The 27500-nt window shown below is 38.4% G+C and overlaps 1 protein-coding gene and 1 long non-coding RNA gene across 5 annotated transcripts; both read left to right on the forward strand.

The window, feature by feature from the left end:
- Positions 1-3650: 3650 nt before the first annotated feature.
- Positions 3651-18137, forward strand: LOC110046839 (uncharacterized). 4 transcript variants are annotated; one of them, XM_020752557.2, is made up of 2 exons: positions 3651-3956; positions 16028-18137. In XM_020752557.2, exon 2 carries the CDS (start codon positions 16185-16187, stop codon positions 17526-17528), a length of 1344 nt encoding a protein of 447 aa, XP_020608216.2. In that variant the 5' UTR covers positions 3651-3956; positions 16028-16184; the 3' UTR covers positions 17529-18137. The 4 variants fall into 4 exon arrangements, with proteins under 4 accessions (XP_020608216.2, XP_089145464.1, XP_020608215.2 ...); XM_089289338.1 differs by lacking the exon at positions 3651-3956 and adding an exon at positions 9076-9207; XM_020752556.2 differs by lacking the exon at positions 3651-3956 and adding an exon at positions 11903-12321.
- A 507-nt stretch (positions 18138-18644) lies between these two features.
- On the forward strand, positions 18645-25411 carry LOC149118103 (uncharacterized). Its single transcript, XR_016207137.1, has 2 exons — positions 18645-18910; positions 24097-25411. It is a non-coding gene; the product is annotated as an uncharacterized LOC149118103 (long non-coding RNA).
- The last annotated feature ends 2089 nt before the right edge of the window (positions 25412-27500 follow it).

The following is a 27500-nucleotide window of genomic DNA, read 5'->3' on the forward strand; positions in this document are numbered from 1 at the left end:
CTACCTCGTATATGTCACAATTAGAGCCATGTACTCCGCCTGCAGACGTAAACTAGGTTCCAATGATCCATCAGCAGACAATATGTCCTATGGCTACTCTATTCAATGCTCAGCATGGCTTTGTACGTTTTCTACTCTGTTAAGTTGCATACCTTGCTTCTTGGCTCAGCCATTCGTTTTATCCAACCTAAGTCAAATACTTTGTGTTGTGATATTTAAGTTTGTTGAAAGAGTCTTCGGTTTGCTGAGGTGCTACAAATAATGAACACGTATTGACCAAAGAGCGTTTATTATTGTTTATTGTACGTACGTGTCGGTGGTCATTCCTTTTGGTGAAAAATCTTATAAGGATCCATCAGGATTTCAGGATGAATCAACTGCTAACTAAAATCCATAAAGTGACCGATCAAAGCTCGCTACTAGAGCACAATTTCACAAATTAGGCTTGTAGAGACTTCAATCAATTTGTGCGGCAATAAAGTACGACCTTCCCACCCCTGGCTCAGCTTGCTCGGACGGCAGCTGGCATTGTTTATGATTCAGAAACAGCCGAATTGACATCATGTAGCTAGGAGAAAATGTTTAAAATGAAAGGAAAAGTTAAAAACTTGAACAAGTCTTCAAGTCAGGTGAGACGGTCTTTTTCTCTTCAGTTTTCATTTCTGATCCAATGCTCGTAGGTTCGTATAAACAGTACAGTGCATAATAAATTAGTTTACTTATACTTTAGAATGAGGATAAATTAAATACATCATACCCGAGTAAAAGTGCACAGGTTTGAGTTTCCTACAAGCTACAGTTGCAGCCGTGCTTACAGCGTTCTTGACCGGAAATTGTCTTGAAAGATTGTTTTGGTCACGGCATTTATTCGATGGTGTAGGAACGCAAAGATTGAAACCAAACTACTGACTAGATTTATTACAAACTGGATTCTTAACAGTATGTGGTATTGTTTATACTTGAGAAATAACTTTTTTATTCAAATCTCATTTAGTGAGAAGAGCATGATGCCTGAGAAAATTAAAACAGTTGAAACTAAAATGATTCTAACGGCAGAAACTGTTTCTGCTTTGTTATCTTTTTGTTTCGCAAGTAACAAAATCACTGCATGAGACTATTTTAACCACAGTTTCCTCTAAAGTCCGGGAAACCCAAGCCAAAGGAGAGTTTGTATTTCTCAGGATATCTAAGCATTTCGGCATGCTGGTTTTAGTCCTTACTCTACTTGCAATACGAAGAGCCTTAAACTTTCTAAACTATTAATCTGTGTGAGGCCTATTAATTACCTTGCCACCTTAGACAATGGGCAAATGGAGTCATCGATCGTTTCTCTCAGTCCTCTAGTTTGGGGGTAGAAAATGCTCTCCAGGCAGCATACATTTTATTTAGTCAAACAATTTGAGAAAACGGCATGTGGCATGTTTGATGCAAATTCTTTGCAAAAGAGCTGAATAAGAGCTTCTACCCTGTCGATGCCCAAATGTGTTCAGTGGAATGCAGCGAACGGGAGATAAGCAAGATCTGAGTAAAGAAGTAACATGTTATACAGTGTTATTTCTCGCCGGCAACTGCTTATGAAACGGATTTCACCAGGTAAGTTAAGTAACGTTCATGATGCATTAATTTTAATACCTTATGTAAGGCACAGTTGAATATTTTATAAAGACTGCGTCACGATGTAAATTTTAATTATTATCATTATCACCACGATTAAACTGAGCTTGTGTTTGAAAACTGTCATTGGAAATGCACATAACTGAAGAAAGTTAACCGTAAGAAACCTGAATCAATTTGTAACTTTCTTACGTGGGACCCGAATATATTATTACTTAACAACAAAGTGTCAGTCCTCGTTAGGAAAAAAAATGGCAGCTGTACATTTTATCACAATCGGCATGCGAGCCTTACACAGCCCACAAAGTACAAGGAAAGCCATATTTTTGCAATATTTGTCCCTGTGCTAATGACATTGAGTATGCTAGGTTTAAAGATTGTAGAACTTTTTCTGTACGTTTTTATGAACGTTGTTAAAGTTTCATGCTCTAAGAATTATGGGTTAATGTACCAGTCGCCCAAAACCCCCCGGTTTATTAATTAATTGATACTGGAGGGAAAACTGATACGATCACATCACACTAATTGTGACTGAACTACACTGGCTTCCAGGGTAATTCAGTCAGCAGTAGTTCAAAGCTTGTTTAAGCTGAACTACCGTAAATTGTTCTCGTGTTTTGATTGTATTCCTTCGAGCTTCGAATTCTTACAATGACGGAAAATAAAATTTTTAGGCTTCCTCAAACTTGATTGTTACCGCATTTGCTTTTTGAATTCCTTATTGGAATGAACGCCGCATCATGATACGGCGTTCATTCAAGGGCGGCGTTTATTAATTTTCTACTCTAAAATGCGTCGTTCATTCGAGCCCCCCCTCCTACCCTCCCTCCCCCCTTTCAATTGTCAGCGGCCTGGTTATAACTGCTTCGTTCTGAGCCTTCAGATAGTGCAGAAGAACAAGGACCTGCGAACCAGGCAACGTGATAAGGAGCTAATTTAAACACAAAGACATAGGATCGGTATAAGAACTTTCCCGCGTTGTCAGCTGTCATCAGAAAATTGTGAAGCGTAACATTTCGACAAGCGCTTTGTTTGTGAGTCTTGTTGCATAGCAACACCACTCGGTGTCAAGCACTGGAGGATTTGTGCGGTAAATAAATTAAAGGATAGAAAAGAGCAAGGCCAGGTGGAAACATATGAATTTGGCAATTAAATACCTGGGGAGAAAAATCTCAATGAACAGCAATGCCGAGCAGCCACTGACAAAAACTGGAAGGACAAAAGACCTCTCGTATGGGAATATAGGCTTTCTAAAACAGGTTATGTCAGTTAGGATTCGTTTGGAATAAAGGAATGCGTCTGTCTAGTAGCAAAAAGAGTAACCATAATTAGCTCAGAAGAAATTGGTCGCACGCTCGTCTCGGAAGTGTTGTGAGGAGACCGAACCATATTTGGACATGTCGGAAAACTACGTAGCTAATTGCTGTTAATCTTTAACCTTTTTATCTGCAAACAATGATCCATATCTAGTTCTTCTAAATATATCAGTCGAAACGAAGTCAGGCATGAAGTTAATGGGAATGAAAAAGCTAATCTCTTCAATTCTCCCATTTAAGCACTTTGGGAGTTATAGGGCGACTGGTAAGTTTTTGACACTAGATCAGACAGTAAACCACAGAAGGCAGCTCTGCTGGATATTATTAAAACAGAACAACCCTAAATATAACATGTTGGTAAGTGCACGTCAGTTGCATTTGTTCCAAAACGATGCTTGTTTTAATTGCTCTTTTCTCCATAACAAAAGTTTTTACATTTTTCCGCGATATCAATGACTTGCCTTTACTGAAGTGACAGATAAGTTATTTTTAACGATAATATAAACGAATAATCTTCGAAATTTAAAGTTAAGGTAGTGACAGAAATAAATAAATAAAAAAAAACAGGTCGTGTTTTACTTTCATTAACAGAAAATTTATGAAAACTTGCTTTGCTTTTTGGGAACCTATAATGAACTATAATAGCTTTAGGCCCAGCGGCGTTTAATTATACCAGGGTAATCTTGATAAATATTTGTGTACTTGCATATTAGGGCAAAATTATTAACAGAACACGATTGAAATTATATATCGCATGTGTCTCCTGACCGCAAAACAACTTGGACGTGATATTTACGTTGAACCTCAATCTCATTGCAAACAAAGGAACCAAGGATGCTTTCAGCCTCATTGGTGTTCTGTTAATTAGTTTACAGTGATCGAGGGGGTGTAGAGAAAAACAAAGATATATTTAGGCGGATGAATCCTTCATCAGTAAGTCTTTGAATCGAGTGAGTAGGCTACAATTTACGTGCTCTTCACCTTTACAAGAAAAACAAGTTACTTAACGCACAAAACCGCGTTCTGGTGAGTAACAAGACTACCTCTTATTTTATATTGCCTTGGCATTGCACGACTAAAAGATATTTGCGTTGCTCACGATCAATATTTGTTGCTAAACAAAAAAAATTAGGAAGACGATTGTAAATAATAGCTTTAAATTTAGAACCCTTAATCATTTTAAGCAAGTATATTTATGGTATTTGCATTTAGCAACTGACCAAACAATGGTAACTGAAAGAATTTAGATCTAGGTTAGCTTATGATATCAAAAAACCCCTTGCAAGTTATTGGCGCAAATGTGCATATAACCTCGCAAGGGTTCGGACTCCTTTAAATGAAAATTCTCAGTCACTCATCTTTTTAATAGCTGGGTAGTTTACTGCGTCACTTAATTTCGTTTATTACCGATATTGGAATCCTGTTTATTCAGTCACCCAACCAGTATCAGCTGGTATCAGTTATAATTACTAAATTATACATACGGTACGGTTTGAGTATCAGTGCGACAACCATCAGTAGAAGGCCAGGAAATAATCCTATCGTAACATGATCATATAGCGTCTGTTTTTCGAGAGGGTAGCAAACAAATCCACGGCCCTTTTATTATACATTTAACGCGTCTTTGGCTCGACCTGAAAACAAACTTCTAAGAGTATATTATTGCAAGGGTTTTGCGGCAGGCGAGCAATAGGTCTTATCGCGATTACATAACATGCTCAAAATTCACCACCAAGCCTTGTGTACGCGACACTTTCTCAAACCTTCGTTGTCCTAGTGTTGTTTTCATGTGGGCATTCTTTTCTTCATTGCTGCAAACCGAGGTTTGGTGGTGATTTTAGCTAGTCTGATGCCATCACGCATAAGGGCTAATATTGACAATGGGTTGAACGAGACCGGTTTGGAGAAAACAAGTACTTTACTAGTCTGAGTGTATTTATAACCAACCAAATATTTACAACAGTACACGGGAGAAGTTTTGTACCAATGTACCGATTTAGTAACGGGTAATTAGACGTTGATTAGTGTTGGAAACTAAAAGGCTTACGAGAATGTCACCTGAAGCTATTTCAGTTCCTTTGTCACTTACGCACTGAAAGAACTCATGTATTAGTTGATTTGCGTGGTTTTTATCCGGTCATGTTGTATACCTGTGCACTTCTAAGTCAATCTGCAGTCGAGTACCGAGAAATCTCGAAGTCCTTTTTATTGAAATTAACGACTATTCTGACCAGTTTCGAGGCCTGATGAATGCTAATACCTCAGTGCAATGAAACTTTAAATATAGCAAGTCAGTTTGCATTAACGTGAAAACATACAGTAGGTTTGCCTTAGATTCTGATTTCACTTAAATGACACACCACATGTGTAAGGTTTATAACAGTTTTCATATGGCAATAGTATGCTTATTAAGTGAAACCCAAGCTTCCCCCAAAGGAGAAAAAGTAGCAGAAGATAACAGCTATTGTAGCAAGGCTTTAATACGTAATCACAGTCGTATCGAGCCGGACCTTTAGTCAGTAGCTTTCCTTGTGTGAAATTATTGGTAGCATAGAGACAGTGGGCTAGAGCGAAATTCTTAAAGCACATTTTATTGTCGCATTTCTCCTACAAGAATGCGCATGAAATTGTTTACTGAATTGATGTCAGTAATGCACGTCACTGTGGTTTTGTTACTATGGAAGCCTTTGATCGTATATTAATTAAAGATATATTCTCACGAATACCACATTAGTCGGTCTTGTTCGTGCTACTGATCAGGGTCTGTGCAGGTAATATAATTTCCTTCAGCCCCCTCCCAAGAACGAAGGGGCCTTACTTGTCACGTTCGTTAACATTTAACAGCCTAAATCTCTATATTTCAACTGAAAACTCTTAAAGTTTAACTAGCTCTGATTAATAACTTAACTGAATTAAGTCACTTAATTTGATTCACCCGGGAAGTATATAATTGGGCCGTGAACGTGAAAGTTCCTTGTGACTAAGTGACTCCTAAGTAGCGACGAAACTTGAAGATCTTGCAACTCAAATCTCAGCTCGCATTTCTCATAATTGGAATGCTGTCTAGTAAACAGCGTATTTTGCCTTAAGCTGAATGTCTAGGAATAACTTCGTGATTCCAAGCCAGGCATGACGTTACAAGTGTGACATTAATATGCAGTACCACTTGGTCCCTGAGTCAGTGTAATTGTTGTGGCTTGAGCTTCTGGTCAAGTAGAAAAATAAATTTATAAACATCCAGACTCCCGCCGGGGTTGGGAAGATAATTATCTTTTTAAGTGGACAAGAAGAACAAAATCTTTCAAAAGTGTTGTAAAGTTGGAATAAATGTGATAGTTGAACAACTAATCATCAGCAGAGTTACCCCCCAAGATGAGTCATTCACGAGGAAAAACTTCAACGCCGAAAATTGATAACTGAATACCTCGAGAAACCAGGTGAAAAACAGTTTTTAGCAGCCAGCTAATTATACCTTTTTTGTTGAAATAGTTTAAAATATTTCAAAATCATCCAAATGCTTATATATTATTTTGAAAACAGGATACTAGGCCGCGTTATCTAAGACTGAGTTATCTTTTCTCTAGCTAAAATCACGATACACTAATTCTCTGCTGGACGGTACATACACATAAATCAACAGAGAAAGTTTGTTTTCCTTTTTCTGTTGGTTTTTAAGGCGGGGGTACACATGAATTTAAGTGAAATTTTAGGAAGTTTAAAGAGGGATTAAAAGGATAAAAAGGGGTTTGGAACACCACCAGACAGTTGATTAACCCCCGCCTTAAGATGATTTTGTTAGCAAATTGACTCCGCGCATTAAAGGTCAAATGAACCAAAATTTAGAATTTTTGAGTCCAATGTGATCATTAAGTATAAAATAAACATATTCTGAAGTTTCAAACAAATTGGACGAAGTACTGCGGATATAATGGAATGTTAAAATCACTGTCTTTTATCCTTCATAATCGTAGAGCGGTCGGGAAAATTGTAGGATAATACTCGGAAATAAAACTTGTGACGTCACTGTTGGTGAGCTCAAGAAATGCGGGAAATTTGAAACTGTTTTGGTTTCAAGTTCACAGTGAACTTCATAGCACACCACTCAAAATCCAAAGTAAGCACTTTCGAGTAAACCCAGGACCCAAAACTTAAAAAAGAATAGCTTATGAAGATGAAAAGAGAATGCTTTACGCCCTCGAAGCATTCGCGCGTTTGTGCAGAACACTTTACCGAAGACAACTTCGAACAAACTCTTGTGTTAAGGAGTTTGTTGGGACCTTCTTTCAACTTCATCAACTTGTACTCAAGAAAGACGCGGTACCGACGACTTTTTAATTATGGAACGATGCAAGCCGGTAATTGGACAAAAAACGACAAAAAACAAATGAATAATGATAACGCCCGCCCAACAGTGGGCGCTGGAACACCTCGGCCATTTCCCAAGTAAAATAAGGTTTGTATTTAGATCCATAACCTTCCTAACGAAAGACTCACTGACACAGAAACGAAACAATGTTCATGACAATAATGACTTCACAAAGCAGGGTTTCAGTTCCATATTCCTTCCGTTTTTGCGCGATCATTTTCGAAACGTTTTCGGGAAACCACCGGCTGTCTTCGCACTTTTAACTTTTTGACTCCTTTTCACCGCTCAAAATGGAAATTTCCGCACAACTTTCTTTAATTTTTTTTTAACATTTCGTCGCTATAAAATGGCTGAAGAAAAGATTTCTAAATTTTGGTTCATTTGACCTTTGAAACAATTGGCCATAATCTCGTCTTTAACAGTGGTGTCCTATAGCATTTATCGAGACATATTAGTACATCTCAGCTGAGACAAAGAAAATCAGCCCTTGTTGCGAATTTTCTAGACGCTGTTAAGGTTATGGTCGCCTGAGCCTTTATATTTATTTTCCGCATTATAGGTCTTAGACAAATTTCAATTCTTCCTAGATGAGAACGGCTATTTAAGTAAAACTTTACATGAATATTTTAGTTCACTGAATTTTAAATTGATAAATTGCCTTCTTTTGATCCAAACAATTGGGAAGGAGTATTATCTAGACAAGTTTAATTTTAAAGTTTTTTCAGTCTTCCTGATTGACAAAAGCAAATATTTGTAAAATCAGTGCTTCTAAGTTTTAATTTATGTCCCTGTTGGCAGACCAAATCAACCATGCATCAGGGCAATTGTAATTACACAATTATTGTCTTTATAAGCGTTTATACACCTTTCACCTAGATAGGTCCCTCGCTGCACTTCTGTCCTATTTCCGACCAAAATTTTAAGGCCAGCGAGATTTTTGATTGAAGTACACTCAACAATAAAGGTAGTTTTCAATTTGGGATAAGAATTCTGTCTTTACCTACTTCGCCACCGGCTGAACGAAATTCCAGTGAAACTAAAATTAGATGTGTCTACGTGAGACAATTTTATAATGAATTGTACCTATTCTTAAAATTACTCTGAACTGTTTTTGTTCTTAAATTCTTGGAATATCAGGAATGGAAACAAGTTTCTCACGAGCTTCGGGGCAGTTAGTTTGTGATATAATCTAACATACCAAGACGAGTTTTTATTTCGATACAAAACGTGCAATAGTAACTAGGACAGTTTAAGTCGCCTCATTCGGCTGACTAGGTGTCTGTGAATATTGTGCAACACTCTTAAAATATACTCTTATATAGATCCGCTGCAATACTTTTAAAACTTGAAATGTACTTAATTATTTTAAAATGCTAGAAATATTAGTATATCAAACACTTTTTGAACCGTTACAGCAACAAAACATATTTGTTCAAACAGTGACGTCACTGCCAAGTTAACAAAGCCTTACAACGGTAGGTCCGGTTTGAGTGCAAATTGATTGTTCCTCAGTAGTGAATCACGGTTTCTATTTTTACCATTATTGTTCAAATCCTTTGCGAGATAATAACTCTTAGTATTCATTCATTATTTCAATTAGGTAAAATCGGGACAATATGCATTAAAACAAAGCCAAATTGCGGTTTGCGTCCCAAAAAACTCAAGTGTTCACTGGAAAAAGGCAAACTGTGACAACAATATCGTCGCGAGTAAGAGGTACAAAAGACAATTTTCAAGTGGCTTTGAAAGCTTTCTTGAGTTTAATACATTGGTTAATTCCAAACAATACTTCTGTTTGATTAGAGGATTTAGTGGAATTAGCACTACCGGCCGCTAAACACGCGCTATCTGAAAGTTCATCAACTACTTCATACAACTTCTGGAGGGTTAACACTGTGACTGAAATGTTAGGTGGGTAAAGAACTCTTTTGACTGTCGATGGTGGCTATTAATTTGGGAAATCTAGCAAAAAATTGACCTGTAATCTGATAAAAGAGTAATTGCAGTTGAGCATTCTAGATGGTTCAAGCAGACGTGGAAAATTTAGAATATCCAGCCGAGAACTGAATTACGAAAAACGTTTCATCTTTCAATCTTTTTTTCGTTGAAAGGCCTCGACCCTGATTAGATCATGAAACGAGTGTTAAAAGAACAAGCCAAGAAAATAGTCGAACAAAATTACTCCAAACAAGGGCATTACAAGTCTAAACTTTAAGGAATCTAATTAAACAAATTGTCATTTCCGACCAACAATCTTCTGTTTGTCGGCAAAAAAAACTAGAATGAATGGTTTTAAGTCTACGATAAATTTGACTACGTGACATGTTTGATTTTGTTCTTTATTCTTTTTTATTTCTAAGATTCTTTCTCTTGCGTATTCAATACTTTTTTGTTTACAAAACAATTCAGGGCACTCGCATGAGTACCGCTGCGTGAAAAATGCCCTAAATTTCAATACGAGGACTCTATTCTTTATACAATAGACAGTGGTTGGGTTTCTGGTGAGATTAGAAATGGTCACAGGATGTTACGTGTTTCCTTTATTTCTGTCTTATTGTTGTTTCAAGTGGAAAAAAAAACTTCCGATTTAAGTTCAAATTCGCGATTGCGAAATGCCTTGGGTGAATGTATCTCTTGCATTTTTGGATCAGTGTTCATTCAACAAAGGGTGACACAGCAATTATGGTGACTTAGGTATATTGCTATTTCATGCGGTTAGTTCAGTATTTTGCCACACGCAAACTCTGAAAAGATATTAACAGGATAGTCACTGATTATCAAAAGAAAACATCACAACATTTGAATACGGCTGACCAATATCACTGTTCAGTGTCGTTATGACCAAACACCTGAGTCATTTTACATGTTTTTCAAAAGAAAAGTTTAAAAATCACGTACAGCAATCCTAAGTAGTCGCCGATATGACTGTTTATGTAGAAAGATTTTTAAACTTTGATTCAAAAGCTGCTAAACAAACCGACACACAAAGAAATAGTTTCAAAAAATGTTGGAGGCGAACAGACAAACTAAAAGTCAGTAGCATTATTAATACAAGAGATCGTAGTACGAATCTTCAGTTAACTGGTTTGCCCATCAAGGCATCGTTTCTTTTACTTGATTTGTATGAATGTTGTAGTCCATAACGTACTCTTGCATTGGGATCGTGCTTCTCATACTTTTGTCACACGGAAGAAGTACATGGCTACGAGAATCCACTATGACAATAAATTGTATCGTCATCCTAAGTGAAAACGCACCCGAAAAGGAGGAGAAAGGAAAGCATTCGGTTTCACCACGACCGACCACGTTTGACTTTCTAACGATGATTAATGGTCTTGTGGCTTCACAGTCGAAGAAAAACCATTGTTTAAATCTCTTTTCAGACAGTGCCTTGACAGCTATGTCTGAGTTTAGCCAGTTTTGTGGTTTCAGAGGGTTGTGGGAATTTGACTTGTGTTAGAAACTTTCACTTTCTGTGATGTACTTCTTGATAAAGTTTCGCGAATACACCATTCATTTTTGTCGTTGATTGCATTTTGAAGCCTTTTCAAGAAATACGCAGCCTGTATAAGTCACAAACGCGATCTCGCTGGCCAATATCAAGAACACAAAGCGATAACCTGTTTCAATATTGAAAAATACCATCCTTTGTGGCTAGTAAACTGGAACCAAGTAAGCCTCCTGCAGTTTTAGAAGTGGTTTCACCAAGCCAGCTCAAGAAGCATAAAATTGTCGTAGATTCGAATAAAGTGTTCTGCATCAGCTGCATCTTTAGAACCTCGTGAAGTAGTTTATGAATAAAACTTGGATCATTAATGCAGTGGTGGCACGGCATGCATAAATTTTCGAGATAAGTGATATTGATTTCATGTTCTGTTTATATGTTTTGCTTCGTTGCCTCAGTTAACAGAATATTCCAGTTTAGTGGATGATTCGGCTCGGTATTCTCATCACCTGCCTGGTTTGCAATGGTCCATCTTGTGAGACGAAGTTCGATGTTGATATATGAAGCAATTACAAATTTAGGCCAAAATTCAATCTTCCTTACTGCGCGGATTACTGCGAACATGGCAACCGTGGCGAGTGTCACAAATAACACACTTACATTTTTTCTTCAGTTCAACTCACTAGGCTCAGTTATGAAGAGATACCTCTTAGGAGCACATCCATTATTTAGCAATTAACCCAGTGAGCAAACTCGAACTCGATTGACATGACATCAGAACTTCTGATGGGATGCATGGATCGCTGAGGAGCGGGTAGAAAAAAGTTTGCATTTAGTAAAAGAGAGAATAATAATAATCAAAAATACTTTCCCTGCTGACTAGGCGAGCTGTTCCATTAAAACATGTTATGAAAAACAGGGGAGACTGGGACAGAGCGACGTGACTCGATATTTTCCCATATCTGTAATGTCATATCTGTCATGTCCATTACGTGTCTTGGAATATCAGTAAAATAAGCACGTTTCTGCACCGTAAGACAAAAAGAGGTAATTGTTTCAGTTGTGAAGCCCAAGAACCCATTGTACAGTGTTGTATACAGATTGTAAGTCACAAAATAGCACGGAAATGACGTCACCACGCCGTTGGTTGATCACGGAACTTGAACGGATTCGTCAGTTCCGATTTGTGCTAACTAATTGATTCTTGCTGTATAATTTGTATTATTGTTATTGTTGAAACTTGTTGCGAAATCGGTTGTTTAGTGTTCCCTAGAAATGTTTTGTACTAGGGTTAGGAAAACATGAAGTTTGTTCATTTGTTTGCGTCATAAAATCTCGAGTGTTCAGCATAAAGGAGCAGATAGTAACAATATCGTCATGAGAAAAACGAACAAAAGGCAATTAAAGGATTGGCTTTGAGGATGTTATAAGCTTATTATATCAACTATATCTACTAGCAAAGAAAACAAAGTTTGTTATGCGGAATCACGTCAAACGTGCTCTCACTCTGTCGGACTGATCTGAAGGTTGACTCCCAAACTTCCCTCTGGACAGGCCCGTTTTTGAACACAACTTGTTTGGTGGGTAAATACTTAACTATTAGCTATACTATATGGAAATTAAAATACAGATTTAGTAGATTAAACGAACAGAGATGATTCAAACGAGATACCAGGTGATTCATCAATGATTTTGTGTAAAAATGCTCGTTCGTGCCATATTTGTATCCCTCCGCTTGTTCAAATACTCTCTTGTTTTATGTTTCGCTCCATGTCTGAACTTTTGCAACCACGATATTGAAAGTGGACGACAAGAAGAAACTTTTATTCTTGTGGTATTTTATCTCGTTTTCGACAGTTGTTGTTTTTTTATTTTATTAATGAAATAAACAATAAGCGTCAGCTATCACCTTGAGCTAAAGATAGAAGTAAGTTAAAAGATAAGCAACAACTATAACACAGGCAACTTTCAACTTAAAATCATCGGTTTGTTCTAGAAAACAAAAAGCAATATTTTGAGATTGATTCTTTTCTACTATTATGCTTAATCTATCCATTTTGATTTCTTTATTTTTTTTTCGCACTTTATACATCACGTCGCAATGTTTACTTAGCTTGAACTTCAGTCCTCAGCAATAACTGGGTGTCTGTAGATTCTTCACTAAATACTATATTCACTGGAAGATGAATTCGTTATAAGAATGTGTAAATTAGTGACCTAGGATGTTGCGTGTTTGCCTAGTTTCTTCTCATTATCCTTTTAATTGTGAAAAATGTCTAAATTAAGTTTCAATTTCGGATTGTGAACCCTCTATCGATGGAAATGAGTTGTTCGACGCAACTTCTTTTAGACTCAATAGTCACTCAAGTCGCTTTTGGGCATTTTGTTACGCGTGAATAAAAAGCAGTTATCAGAAAATCGAAGCATAACGAGCCCAATATCAGAGCTGTTCAGTGTCATTTGGATATCAAGCCTCTTTGGATTATAAAAGAAAAAAAAATGCCTGAATTATTAAAGGAATTCGGCACATTTTTGTGAAAAAGATAATCTACACGTCACGCAATGGAATGTTGCGACCTGCCTGCTTTTCTTGGTGTATCACTATTATCATATACTTCTGCCTAGTTTCTTCAGATTCTCTTGTCATTTGCTGATTAATTTGTTTATGATGATTTTTAACTATTCATTTGTATGGCTGATAAAGCAAACAGTTATCATAGGATAAATAGTTGACAACTTTATTTTTTCGAATTCCGAGTATAAGTTTGTTTTCTCAGCCGAAAGGGGTGTCTTTACTCACTTGGATCGCTGTTCAGTCTTTTATGAACTGTATCCAGGGCGGCGTCGTCCAAAACCACAAACTATTTAGTGGTAATTATAACTCTGTTTGACCTTCCATTAAAGGCATCATTATTTACCTATTTCCTTTCTGGTATCACTAATGGCTCAATTAAGAAAACCAATTAATCATGTATTCGTCGATGCTACAACCATCACTTGGTCTTTATTCAAAGACGACCGAGATCTTGCCCAGTGTATTTCCTTTTATGCATGCCTGTTTCGTGATCAGTCCCTCTAAGAGCCATGGCGTGCTTGTAAGACCTTTAGTTCTAGTAATATTTTCGCTGTCCAGTAGGTCTTGTCGAAAGTTACAATTCCGTCTTTCCCGGTCTTGTAAGAATTTTGCGGTTTGAATGTAAGGAGAACAAAAACGCCGCTTCGCATATCCGGTATTCTGTATCGCATTTTAATGATCAATGTTTTTTTGGTTTGGTTTGGTTTTGTTTTGTTTTGTTTTGTTTTTTTCTGTCTGCGGCAAATGGTTCAATACATGCAAGTAAACCATGCAAGGGCTAACTTGTGCTTTGTAATCAAGTCAAGTAAACGTTTGAAAATTCCCAAGGCCAGAAACATTGGTTTACCCGTAGCTATACTACGGGATCTTGTTTATTGCCTCCAACTAAACTATATTTTTAGACCCTATCGTTATTCGTTCAGCCGTGCAATTAGAGTTGGAAGATAAGAGATACAGTTGCATTGTCGTGAAAGGACAAAAGGTCCTGAAAGGCGGCGATCGCTGAATATGGTTAATTGTCGTATCGATATCAGTTATCGTATCTAGCTATGGTATGAGTCAGCAAGAAATCAAACACACCAGTGTTGTCAAAACAGTTGAGATAATCCGAAGTTCTTATTGCGTGTTTAACATTCTAACGAACTTAAAAATATGAATCGCGTAGAAGAAAAGAAAATTGAGAAATTTTTCCCAAAACTATTATAAAATATAGCTGTTGCACATATCTCTAGGGCCGAGGAGGTAACGGGAGTAATTAGGTGTACAAAGTAGAATCTCATTAAATTCTTTTGAAAGTTAAATAAACTAGTCGCTTTAGGACAAATAGGGCTAGAGCGGAAAACCACGCTGTCGCCACTACTGTTCATTACAAGCTAATGATGATTAATGGCTCAGTTACAGCTGGAAATTAAATTCAATCTTCAGTTGCTGATTACCAAGGTCTCTTTTTCTGACTTAACCTGCAGAATAGGCGTGATTTTTTTGCGTATTTAAATTTTGATTTACTCTTTTAAGACCATGTTGTTGTTTTGTGCGCTGTTTGCGTGCTTCGATCTGTTGATTTTTCTAGGGTAAACTTCTGTTCGGGAAGTTTCTGTCACGTGACGTTCTCTTTGATGTACTTTCGTCTGAGTTTCGTGCAAAACCAAGCTGTCGTTGACGCAAAGCGCATGTTTGTCTATCCTCTAAAAACATTACTTTCTATCGCAAATCCGGCTAAATGTCGCTGGCAATATAATATATACAACATTTACAAACGATAAGCCGTTTTAATGACGTGATGACAAATATCAGTAATTAGAGGTGTTTAGAATTTTAACAACTTAGAACTCGCAGAATGAATGCCACACAATCCTTTGCAACTAATTAATTGGAAACAATGATGCCAGGTTGTCTTTCATGGCCTTGCCAGTGCTAAACCGAAAAAAACTACACACCCGAACAAGCATAAAATTGCCCTAGATGTGCGAAACGTGGCTCATATTCTTTTAGCACCTTGTTGAGGTTTGCATGCGTCATCAATTGTGAGTCGCCATGCAAATATAGACTTTTCCAGATGTGAGATATTGCTTTCGTATTCGATTCTTTGTTTACTTTTTTATTGATGGTTAGTAATTGATTTCAATGCATTAGATAATAGACTAAGCACAGCCCTGGTGCAGATAACGAGCTGGCATCCGGCTCTCGACTATTTATTTATTTTCCACAGTTAGAGGTGTCTAGTGTTAGAGATTCCTCGTCTAGAAGTCAGCTCGTCAAGTTAGTGTTCCTGAGATCGTCTCGTTTAATTTCAAGCATCTCGAGCTTTTTGTTTTTAGATATTTTTAACTTTCTGGTCGATTTTAAGCCATTGGAATGTAGCGTGGAATTCAGCAATAGCAGATATGTGCGAACCAAGCTATTATGTTCAGAGTAGGTGTTTAATAAGCGGTTCGCTTGATTGATTGTTCTGAACTCCTGAGGCCAAACTTTGTAGTGCCAATTAATCACGGCGTTGGTATAACTTCGGGCAATTAACGGAAAAGATCACAAGCTGTTAGCAGGGCACTGCAACTGTTGCGAAAGGTAAACTGAAAAAGAAAACTGATTTTTGTAGTCAAATGGCCTTGAACATTTGGCAATGGACGCGTTTGTTGATGTAAACTTTACCAGTAATTAGTCCCTTAGAGACCTTTCAACAAAGCCTCACCATTCTGTGTTGATCTTTTCAGCTTTCAAGATCTTCTGAGCAAGATTTCAAGAACATTGTCTCGTGACCAAGATACAGCGCACACCATTAAAAATTGCATACCGTCTTAAAGGAGGACGACAAATCTTATCGATTGGATTTTCTTAGTTTCCCGACGGAAGGAAACTAACTTTGTCCTCATGAAGCCCGATTTCATGGATGAGTATCAGCGTCCGCCGGTGTTCAGCGTGGCGAACCAACCACTTTCGTACACGGCGCTACAAGGCAGGCTTTTGAAAGCCTCAAGTGTGAAGGATTTACGAGATAGAACTCTTATTACGCAAACTCAGCCGAAGAACGGGCGAGTTCCATCGCCGTTTAGGAAGTTCTCTGACACTTTTAGAAAAAGAGGATTCGCTAAGTCGAGCAGTACGGCCAAGAAACAGAGAAATGGGAGCATATCAAGTGATAGCGGCGAAGGTTCTCTCTCTGATGTCCAATCAACGACAAACGACAGCGTTTTACGGAATTCGAAACTATCACAGCAAAGCCAAAGCAAAAAATCCAGTGCTCAAGAAATTCAGGAAGTCTCGCTCAGCAAAAAACCTCAACACTTAACTTTTCGTAAACCGCGAAGATTTAGTTCGCCAGCTAGCTCTCCGACGAGACAAAATTTTGGCGAACGTTTTCCAGATACCACTTCACCACTGAAGTCGAACTTGAAAGATCACTCAAATCGTCGGCGAGGTTCATCTTTACCTGATGCGTTATTTGGAGGTGCCAATAGGATTACAACCCGTAATATCCGGGATTCGGGAGCTTTTGGTATCGGCTGTTTGGAAGAAGATGACGACGAAGGTCAATACGGCAATGATGTGCGCAAATGTTTAGATTTGACACGTCCACTATCAAAACATGCCAAGTCTTCCGTTTTGCTCATTCCTGATCAGAACAACAACGAGCTCGAGTTCATCGAATTGAACAAACTTCTCGACAAAGAGACGCTCCAAGCATCAGCGGTTATTCTCGACGAAGAAGGCATGACAATTCTTCACCGCGCCGTTCAGAATGGCTTCCTTAATTTGACCAAGTTCCTCGTGAACAGTGGTGTTTCGACCGAGATGACGGATTTTGAAGGCAGGACTGCCCTTTGTGTGGCGCTAGAAAGAGGAAACCATGACTGCGCCGAGCTACTGCTGAGGCTCGGAGCAAACGTCAACTTTGCCATGAAAGGTGGCAAAACAATTTTGCATCAAATGGCTCAAGAAGGGGATTATAGAGCAGTCCAGTTGCTGGTGAAACATGGTGCGGATTTAAATATGGAGGACGACAAAGGATGGCCCGCGCTGCACTATGCTTTAAAGAGAAAGGACCTCAAGTGTGCAGCGCTATTAATGACCTCTGGAGTAAACATTCATCGCTACACAGAGAAAAGGATACAAGAATATTCCATGTCCATGGAAATTGTGAACATCGGAAAAGTCAAATTGGACAATTCAAAAACAGTGGACCACGACTTGGAGCCCGAAGTTACAATAATCTGACACTGGACAAAACGTGCATTTCTTTCAAATACCGATACCGAGAGAACTTTTGGTGCTTTAGGTCTCCTTTCTTTTCTGTAATCTAAGGTTGTTTTCATTCAAGCATTTAATGATTAGTTGCTAAACCATAAAATTTGTTTTCGATTGTTAGGTCGTCCGGTTTCCGTGACGAATTCAGTGTTGCCTTGCAGCTTTTGTGTACAATATTGGTCATAGTGTACCACATCACGAAGCAAGACATGCTAATTTTAAGTTTGCTCGTTTGAAGCAGTACGAAATCGGCATTTTATCTTGTCAAATATTTTTAATTTTTTTAGAGCCTTTCCAGCTATGATAATGTGATAAGACTTAGAAAGAAAAATGCTAGGGTTACGAGATATAAAATAATTGCGTGGTTATATACCAAGATATATTTATACATAGATTAAGGTTGGTCAGTGTTGTACTCTAATGTATATAAAAGAGAAATTAGAGTCGCACATAAATTATTAAATGGCAAATTGTGCAAATGATAAGTCAAAATAAGGGCATAATTAAACCTTAGCAGGATTGTTAATTCAGAATTCACTGGACAAAGTATCAAATAAACAGCATGGTAGGCTGCCATAACCTGTTTCCGCTGTCAATGTTGTTAAGCCTACAGTTTCCGTCTCCTGATAGAAGTCGATACGTTTGTTCTAATAACAGCTGGAAGAATTTGATCATATATGCGTGAGCACAATGCCCCCCTCATGATCACTGCCTGTTTTCTCCGTGACCTGCATACCCAGTTCTGTAATAATATTTTAAGAAGGTCTATTTATGACTGGCTTTCAATTTGACTAGCGATACGCAAACAGAGGTATCGCAGTTATCTCAGTCAAGGCAAGATGACATCTTCAGCAAATGCCGCTCTTAGCTCAGTATTTCGCACATCCATGGTTTTTTTAAGGCATCATTCTATACTTATCATTCCTTGGTACACAGGAATTTTGTTTCGTCCTGTAATCTTTGTTATTTTAGCACTAGTAAAGATATTTTAAGACTGTACGTAAATGAAAACGCACTTAATAAATATCCTACTTGTATTTCGCACATCCGTGGTTTGGTTTAGAAACCAAGTCCATATCTGCCCAGGAGTATTCACAGTCCCTTCCTCGGTGTTCACGTGCTGCATTGTGTATGGAAACACAAAGGGTGCCTCGAGGTGATTAGGATCAGGATCAGTGGTCCAAAATAACTCAGATCATGGTACATCAAAGGAACCGATGAATCCACTCTGGTCACAGATTCATCGGTTCCTTTGATGTACCATGTTCCGAGTGATCTTGGATCACTGATCCTGATCCAGATCACTCCAATGGAACGCACTTTAATAGATCATTTGGAAAGAAACATTACAGGTAACTTAACCGATTAACATAAGCCTCTGCAAACTGGTTTCAATGAGCTTGGATCAGACAGTTCTTCCGGCGGATTCCTTGTAGTATGATTATTTTGGCAGGGCTATTATTAAGGTTTTCATGAGTCGAATTTTTTTTTTTTGCATGACAAATCCATGAATACCACTCATATAATCGTGTCTTTAGTGATGTTTATATCACTACAGACACGTGGAAGTAAAGTAGATAATAGATTAGATTAAAAAGATACATGCAGAATTTACAAAAGGATCAAAACATTTATAGCTTTTGCTTCTAATAGGAAAAGATGCTGCTGCAACGGCCTAGCTATGTGGAAAGAAATTTGCTTAGTTCCCTTAAAAATGGACTGATGTGTGGTATTAAGAAAAAAAAACTATTTTGTATCGGGCCTCGTTTTGAAACAGAAACAAGAACTCTGAAATAGTCGATTGCCGAATAGAAAACGATTACTGTTTTGGGAAGCTATTTTTAAATCAAACATAAATATTTCATTAAAAGTGTACAGTTAAGTGTGTAATATTACTCACTGTATTTGCACAACTTGTGCTGTATTTGAAAGATGACCTCATCGATTACTAATGAAGATATTGGCCTTACATGTAAAGAACATCTTCCGAACTTAAAGCTTATAAATTATGCAATTTCCTTTTAACGTTGTAAGATACAAGTTTGCTGCGGGACATATGTTACAATACCGCAACTTTTGCTCTCCCTTACGGTAAATGCTGGCTCTATCGTGTTTTTGACAAAAAAGCATTGCATTGTCGGAGTCGGTCATATTTCGTTCGCTGTCAGAATACATCGATATCACGACTATTCAAATCTTGAGACAATTATATATAGTTTGAGTTAATATTGGAAAGCTTAACTGAAGTGAACGTTGCAGCTGATATTTCAGACTGCAATGACTTTTTTATGCGAACACAACAAATAGGACATTTTAGCATTGTATTAACACAGAAACCTCGTATCTAGTTACTTGTGGTCGGGAACAAGCCTCGAGACACGAGAACACGTGTACTTTTTACTTTTCTTTTCGTCAGAGTTAGAGAAACTTTGTTTAAGATTTCCATGAGTCATCTACATGTAGCCTTTTTTCTTCGAACTTTTTTCTTTTTCTTTGGTTAGTTTTGATACACCATCTTCAACAAGTCGGCTTAGGGACCGTTAATTTTTTATGAGGGAGGGGGGGCTGGTGGGATTTGGGAAGCACCATTTAAAAATCGCATGACCCCCCCTCAGCTTACCAATTTTTTCACATGGCCCCCCCTTATAGCGGTCATTTTTTGGGATGACCTCCCCCCCGAAAAAAAAATTGAACAAACAATATTTAGATTTCAACTTTTTTAATATTTCTCTATTATCCCCCTACTTCACGTTATTGTGCTCACTATGAAGACAATATTTACAATCCCTATACTACAGAGAGCTGTTGTTTAAAAAACAAATCAAAAGAAAGAGAAGTCAATTTCGGATCTCCTAGTTATGGCTCGCCCTGAGCGTGTGGCATTTGGCCTCTCATTGGTATCTTCCTCATCTGAATTGATGAATGCAAGAATGACATCACTTGAGTCATCTCCTCCCCTAGGGTCAATGGCATCACTGTCATACTCATCATTGTCACTTTCATCCGTTTCACTGCTGTCAGCACTTACCCTGTTGTCATTTTGTGTCAATGTCCTGGCATTTCTCAGTGTTGGTTGGCCAGCTCTGAGAGGACTCTTCTGCTGCAAGCATGAATGTCTTACAATTGCCTTTACTTTCTCACTCTTGCTGCTTTTCAAATGCTGCTTCAGCCCGTGGTGGTTCAAGTACTTGTTTTGTTCTGGAACACGTTGCTTTTTAAGCTTGGTTAGATCTTCGCACAACTCAGTCCAAGGATAATCCTCATATGATTTATCTTTTGCGTCCCTACTTAACTTTGCCTTTTCTTCTGCTCCCCTTTTCCTTTTAAATTCCAGCACTTCAAGATGCTGAAGATAATCCACCACAAACTTTGATTTGACAATAAACTTATCTGCAAATAGAGCAACGCTCTCTGGGTCAGATAAAACCAGCCTGCTACCTCCATGCTCTTTCTTCGCTTGGACCCTTGGCTGCCAGTCATCTGGATCACGCCCTTCGTTTGGGGTCTTCTGGTAGGAGAGGTAGTGGTATTCCGGTAGGCAGGAATGGTCAGGAACTGGTTTAGGATATCTTTCTATGGGTGATCGAGTCCATTCACAACAAAAAGAACAAATTTCTCCTACCTTTTCTTGACAGGACAACTTTAGAAACTCTCTGTAGTTCTCCCCCTCCTCATAGTGCTCATTCATAAACTTCTCAATCTTACGGAAGTAACAGTAACCTGGAACAGAGTCTTTCCTTGCTCTTGCATTGTGATACTGAACCAAGTACGAAGTGTTGTGAAAAAACTGGAAATCTGTTGATGTGTTGTGTGAAACACATTGTTACATTTAATTTACAGATGTCTTTATTTGGAAGGTTTTTACCTCTACTCTAGTGATAGGCATGTATAAATGTTGCCCTGTCCAGGTAAAACAAAAAGCTACGAGTGTTCTCAAATCTTGCAAATAGTGGATTACTTTTTATAAATTTTAGCATACTTGTTGTGGTTTAAATTTATCCATGGTTTAAAATTTCTTAATTTTCAAGGTAAAATGGGGTTGACTAGCCTACACGACTTTTACGGTTCGTGACATTTGTACATTTACCGTTCTCTGTTCGGTCACTCGACCTTTCTTGTCGCTTCACTCGTGTTCATGAAGGGCACTTCATGTTGTGTAATAAGGAGGAATTGAGTGGAGTTGAGCCGTTAGATCGTGCTATGGCAAATTTTTACAGGTCATAGGTCTGCATGGTTTCCGCTGTTATCTGCATGTCGACTCGTTGAGTTTGACACCTCTGTAATTTGCCATGTGTTTATGCATTGTTTAGGCTTATTTCTATTGCAAGATATGCTTTTAAATCTCCATGAATTTGCTTTTGAGGGACAAAATATGAAATTTACCGTGAACATGTTGCTTACTTGCATTCTATATTGTGACGCCAGGCCCGGCTGTGATTAGAACTGTTTGCAAGTACAGTAAGTAGATCGTTATGAAGGATATCATATTTGTTCTCCTACGATTTCCTTCGGAGACGCCGTAGCTTTACTTTGAGAAAGCTATACGTTTGTCTAGAGACATTCCTATGTTTCTTGCAGCTATCTGATCGAGTTTGTGTTTCTCTTGCTCGATGTATAGGTTTATTCCTCCTTTTTATTTCCTCCTCTTTTGCAAACCCCGTCTTTAAAATGGGGTTGATGCTATACGTTGAGTGCGTATTTTTGCTTTAAGCTCCTTGACGTTAGTTGAGTGCTGCTATGTCTTGCACGATGTAGAACGGGGCACGTCCATAATAATCATGAAAGAGGCTCATTCCAAAATGCGCAATAATGGCGAAAGCGACGAGTCGTTTAAGAAAAGGTTTACAGCTGAACGATCCAGGCAGTTTGACAGGTTACAAGCAAAAGAAGCAATCTTTCTAAGTGCGGATGGCTGTTCAGAAAGGGCGAGCGAGTTTTCCATGCCAGGGTACCAGTTGAAGCCCAGTGATGGAAGAAAACTGAACTTCTCCATCAAAGAACACAGAGCAATGGTGGAAAAGTTGAATGCCACGATTCCACACTCTTTCAGTCCAATGGGCTTGCTTTAAAGCAGGGCGAAGAATTTGCCCACAGTTTTAATGTAAAACAGATCAAATTTATAGAAGCTAAGTTGACGAAGGTCACGCAGGACATGGAAGCACTAGAAAATAAGAAGAGCAATTATAACAGCATATTCAAGGGCATACTCAAACAGCACATCAACAAAAGGAGAAGGAAAAAAGAAAACCGCAGAAAGTCAAATGAAAGAAAGAGGAAGCGGACTGAAAACAACGTCCAACGAGTTTATGGAATCTGTGTTGGAAACCCGCTAGGAAATGATCTTCCACAATGCCTTGTGTACTCTCCTAGAACGGCCGTCCCAGAAGAGTGTATTGAAGTTGAGCATGTTGCCACGTCGTTATTTAGAAGAGATGGGCGATAAATCGCACAGCTCTTGGAAGGGAATTATTTCACCAATGCTGCAAGAAACAGAATCACCACCAACCTTGAGCAGGAAGTCAGAGATTATGTTTACACCTTCATGTACCCTGAAGAGTACATTCTGACGGAAAGCATTGCTGCTTCTTGCAGCATTGGTGAAGGAGACTCCCATAGCAGCACAAGCGGCGACGAAGAACTCGACGACAGCGAAGATGAAGATGACTGCCAGTGAAAGTTGCATTCGAAAATAACAGTGTTAAATACTTCTTTTCAGTAGCTACAAATGCTTTTTGTCGCCAAACGTTTTTTTAAAGCAAATGGAAAGTTTATAATAAATTTGTATCCTGCCTTCTATGTTTATTCTATAGCAATTTTTTTGATATTCAAACATCATGCCATTTTAAAGTTTTACTAAAATATTTCACGTGACCCCCCCTTTTTCCCTTATTTTTTTGGGATGGCCCCCCCTCGAAAGCCATTTTTTTTCGCATGCCCCCCCCCAAATCCCACCAGCCCCCCCTACCTTATAAAAAATGAACGGTCCCTTAGGTGTTGGTTGCTATGGTACAACAGTGAGGTTGGCTAATCATATATATTATTGTATATTGTTCTGCTATAAGAAGCTATTAAACATGGCTATTATTAGTCATATTATGTCAAGACTGAATGTTCTGCCCCGAATTTTAAATGGTTTGTTCACTCTAAAAAGTGTCTTCAGTATTGGTTCTGGAACTTATGACACCAAGATGTTTGGGGAAGTCGGCCAGTGTTGAATTAACAGAAATCTAGCCAATCCAGAACTTCAGAGCGGACGCTACCTGCTCCTCGTGCCCATCTCCCCCTGACCAAGAGTGACAGGCGGCTTGGGGGACAAGAAATGACACCACGTGCAGTGTGTGAAACATCAATCTCGTTTCCAGGGTCTCTCATCTTGCCGTCCTCCCGGATGAGAGACCCTAGACCCGCTGACCCAATGTCTGCCCATTCTTTTTAGCCCTTATGGTTATTTTGGGCAGGCAGTACTCTATACTAATTTAATGTTTATTGTAATTTTTTTATAAATTGTGAGTACAAATAAATGGTTGTTGTTATCTAGGAACGAGGTTGGTGGGACACCTCTTGCGTCTTGCCGGGAATGGAGTAAGGTATGCAGAGTTGGAAATCTGGAGCAAGTCGTAAGTTACCGACTGCACAGACAGAAATGAATTACAGTCTCAGAGAAGCGTTGTATGCAAGTAGCAAAGTTGAGAAACAAGAGAACTGACTTTTCCATGTTTACTTTGTACCTCCCGGCATAGTCAATCGAACCAAATCGAACGGTATTTCAATCTAACTCGATCGCCCTAAAAATCGAAGGATTGAGTTCAGATTGACATAAATTACTTCACACAGGTGTGGAGCCTTATGAATGCAAAGAGTGGAAAAAGTTTCAGCCAAGCAGGAATTTTGAAGATGCATTCAAGAGTCCACACTGATGAAAAACCTTGTGAATGCGAACAGTGTGTGGAAAGTGTTTCAGCCAAGCAGGAACTTTGTTGAAGAATCATGTAAAAGTCCACACAGGTGAAAAGCCTTATGAAAGCAAACAGTGTGGAAAGTGTTTCAACCAAGCAGGAACTTTGAAGAATCATGTCAGATTCCACACTGGCAAGAAGCCTTATGAACGCAAACAGTGTGGAAACTGGAAAGTGTGTCAAGGGAGCTGTAAGTTCAAGCAATCATGTAAAAGTACAGGGTTCTAATTGTGATATTAAGAGTAATACATCTACAGCAACATCTAACTTTCAAGAACCTGAGCTATGTCATGTGGAATGTTGGATTTGTCAAGAGGAATTATGCAGTGAAGCCCAACTTTTCAAACACTATGATAATCATATGAAATAGTTTTAACATTTTTGCTCAATGTTATTTTCTGTAAGCACTAAGAGGCCCTGGTAATCGGCCACGTCCAGTTCACTAAAATCTGATCACGGTAATGAAATTTAAAGGACTTTTAATCAGGAAACGACTAGCTGAGCTAATGTTTTGACCAAGTTGAAGTGATTGTCGAAAGATTCTAACCTGCATTGTTCAATTTTTGATGGATTTATAAAGAGAACTCTTAAAAATAATAGCTACCAGCCACTTTCAAGTTTTATAATAGGGTATTTTGTTGAAGCCTCTCCTTTGGTGTGTGATCACATCACAGTTTAAAGCAAAACTGCCCACATGTATTCCAGGGTCCCTGGCATGGGAGCCACTGCAGCCATACGGCATTACTGGATAAAGTTTTGCACTAAAAAAACAACTACGTCGTCGGCGATCTGTCCTTTCTTATGTAATCATTGAGTTACAAACACACTCTTTTCAGTAACAGCATTGAATTTGTGGTGAAAGTGAAGAAGTTTCCAGAAGATATTGTTGGCCCAAAATGTTCCTTGAAATGTTTCGTCTGTTCTGCTGGGCATAATTATGAACTGTGCATAGTTAGGAAGTAGTGGTTTTAATGAGCTGCAATCCTGGCCATAAGTTGTTGGGACACTTACCCTTTGTCCGCGCTAAAACCCACGATTTCAACTACATCCTTGACGTTTTAGAACAAAAATGAATAGAAGCAAGTATAATTGATCCCCATCCCCCTAGCAATGTTGCAATAAAATGAAGCCCAAAAATTTATAAGAAATTGAGAAATATTGCCATAAAAAGAAAGCATAATTCTTGAAAAAACCATGACAATAGCTTCAGAAATGCCACGTTCAAGAATGTTTTGCCTCTTAAGAGTCCCTGTCCATAAAAATGGAAAATAACTCGGCAAGGGTCGAAAATTCGATTTCGCTCATATTTTCATGGTAGATAGGCTAGGGCATGACAAAAACTACTGGATAGTTTTTTTTGGCAAAATATCCTTTTATTTCAAAGAAATATGCAAATTACCAAATTCCGTTAAAATCGTCATTTGACGCACCATTTTATTAAGCAAGTTTGAGAGCCTCGCATGCAAAACCACATCATTCTTCCGTCTTTAAAACACTCAAATATTTTTGTGCAATGTTTAAATGTGTACTGGGTTGATTTTAAGGAAAGTTGCGTTGTCGTTTTGGGTGCAAAATAATTAAACTTCGAAGACATCTATTTCATTCCCTTAAAAGTACTTCGTGAATATAATTAATTTTCATCATGTGCGAAACCTTCAAATGGATCAAGCTTCTGGTGGTTGAATCACAGAAGGATGGTCTACAGATTCCTGTAAAAATTTCTTTGGGCAAATGATTGTAAGCGACGCGAGAGCTTTTCAAAGTACGTCAAAAATGCAAACATTTGACCATCCGTCGTCAAATTTCAATTTACGGTTTAGACGTATATTTTAGCATGCGCCACATGACTTGACCTATGTTACGTTGAAATAGACACAGAGCTGATAATTTCGAAATGTTCTAACCTCATTTGCTGTAAAAGGCAGGTCCAAAGCCGATTTGACGTGTTTCTCTCACCATTCGTCGCACATAAAGCAGAAGTTTGCTTTTGTTTACATAACGTCCGATGTACGTCGCCAACTGTCAACTTATTTAACGGTCGAATACCATGAATCTATGACCCTCTTTCGACACATATGATCACCACTGCATCTAAGTCAAAAACGGCTAAGTCATTTGTAGATAGTTGCTTGCTTTGCACTACACCAAACTATTACGTTTGATCATCATGGTTTGATGGCTTGAATCCTTGCTTGCAGCGGTTCCTTGTTCGTCACGCAATGCTGTCATCCCATTTTAGGGGGTAGGGGTAGGACAATTTCTATCCTAATACGTAAGGCTCTGTAAGGCTTGGAATCACTGGGAGCATACAATCGTGTTGAGTAGGAAGAGATTGAATTAAGAAATGAAAAGAATGAATAGTTTACCATTGTCCCTGTTGTTATCTTTTACTCGACCACCGCTACCTACATGCCCTGCGTATTACTGTAACGCTAAACTCATACCTAGGTCTTTTCGCGCTATGCAATTATTTTTGTTTATATATGTAATACAGTGGGCTACCCTCGGGGAAATGGGTGGTGACCGCTTAATGGGGCTAGCCGCTCAAATAGAGGTTGGTGTACCTTGAATATTTAATTTTTCACCATCTTTCTGCGCTTCTGAACATCACTGCATCTAAGTCTAAAACGGCTGAGTCATTTGTAGATAGTTGCTTGCTTTACGCTTCGCCAAAATATTACGTTTGATCGATTGCTGACCATTGTTGATAAGCGTGTCGGCGCAGCACAATCTTACAGCCGTTATTTGTTCGTCACGCAATGCTGTCACGGCATACGCTGCACATTATAATCTATTTTGTATAGAGTACTCTCAGGATAAGTGAAACAATTTAATCATTGTTCATCTGTTTGTTCATATATATAATAATATGTGTATATTTATATAATCGTGTTGCATAGTGTACGTGGCGTCGGTCCAAATCACGTTTGTTGTACGTTCTGACGTTTCAGACAACAGCTGATAAAGCTAGTGCCTGTACTCACTA

The sequence above is a fragment of the Orbicella faveolata genome, unplaced genomic scaffold (assembly GCF_042242905.1).
Source record: "Orbicella faveolata isolate gen_17 unplaced genomic scaffold, um_ofav_v1 contig_1, whole genome shotgun sequence".
Taxonomy (NCBI): domain Eukaryota; kingdom Metazoa; phylum Cnidaria; class Anthozoa; order Scleractinia; family Merulinidae; genus Orbicella; species Orbicella faveolata.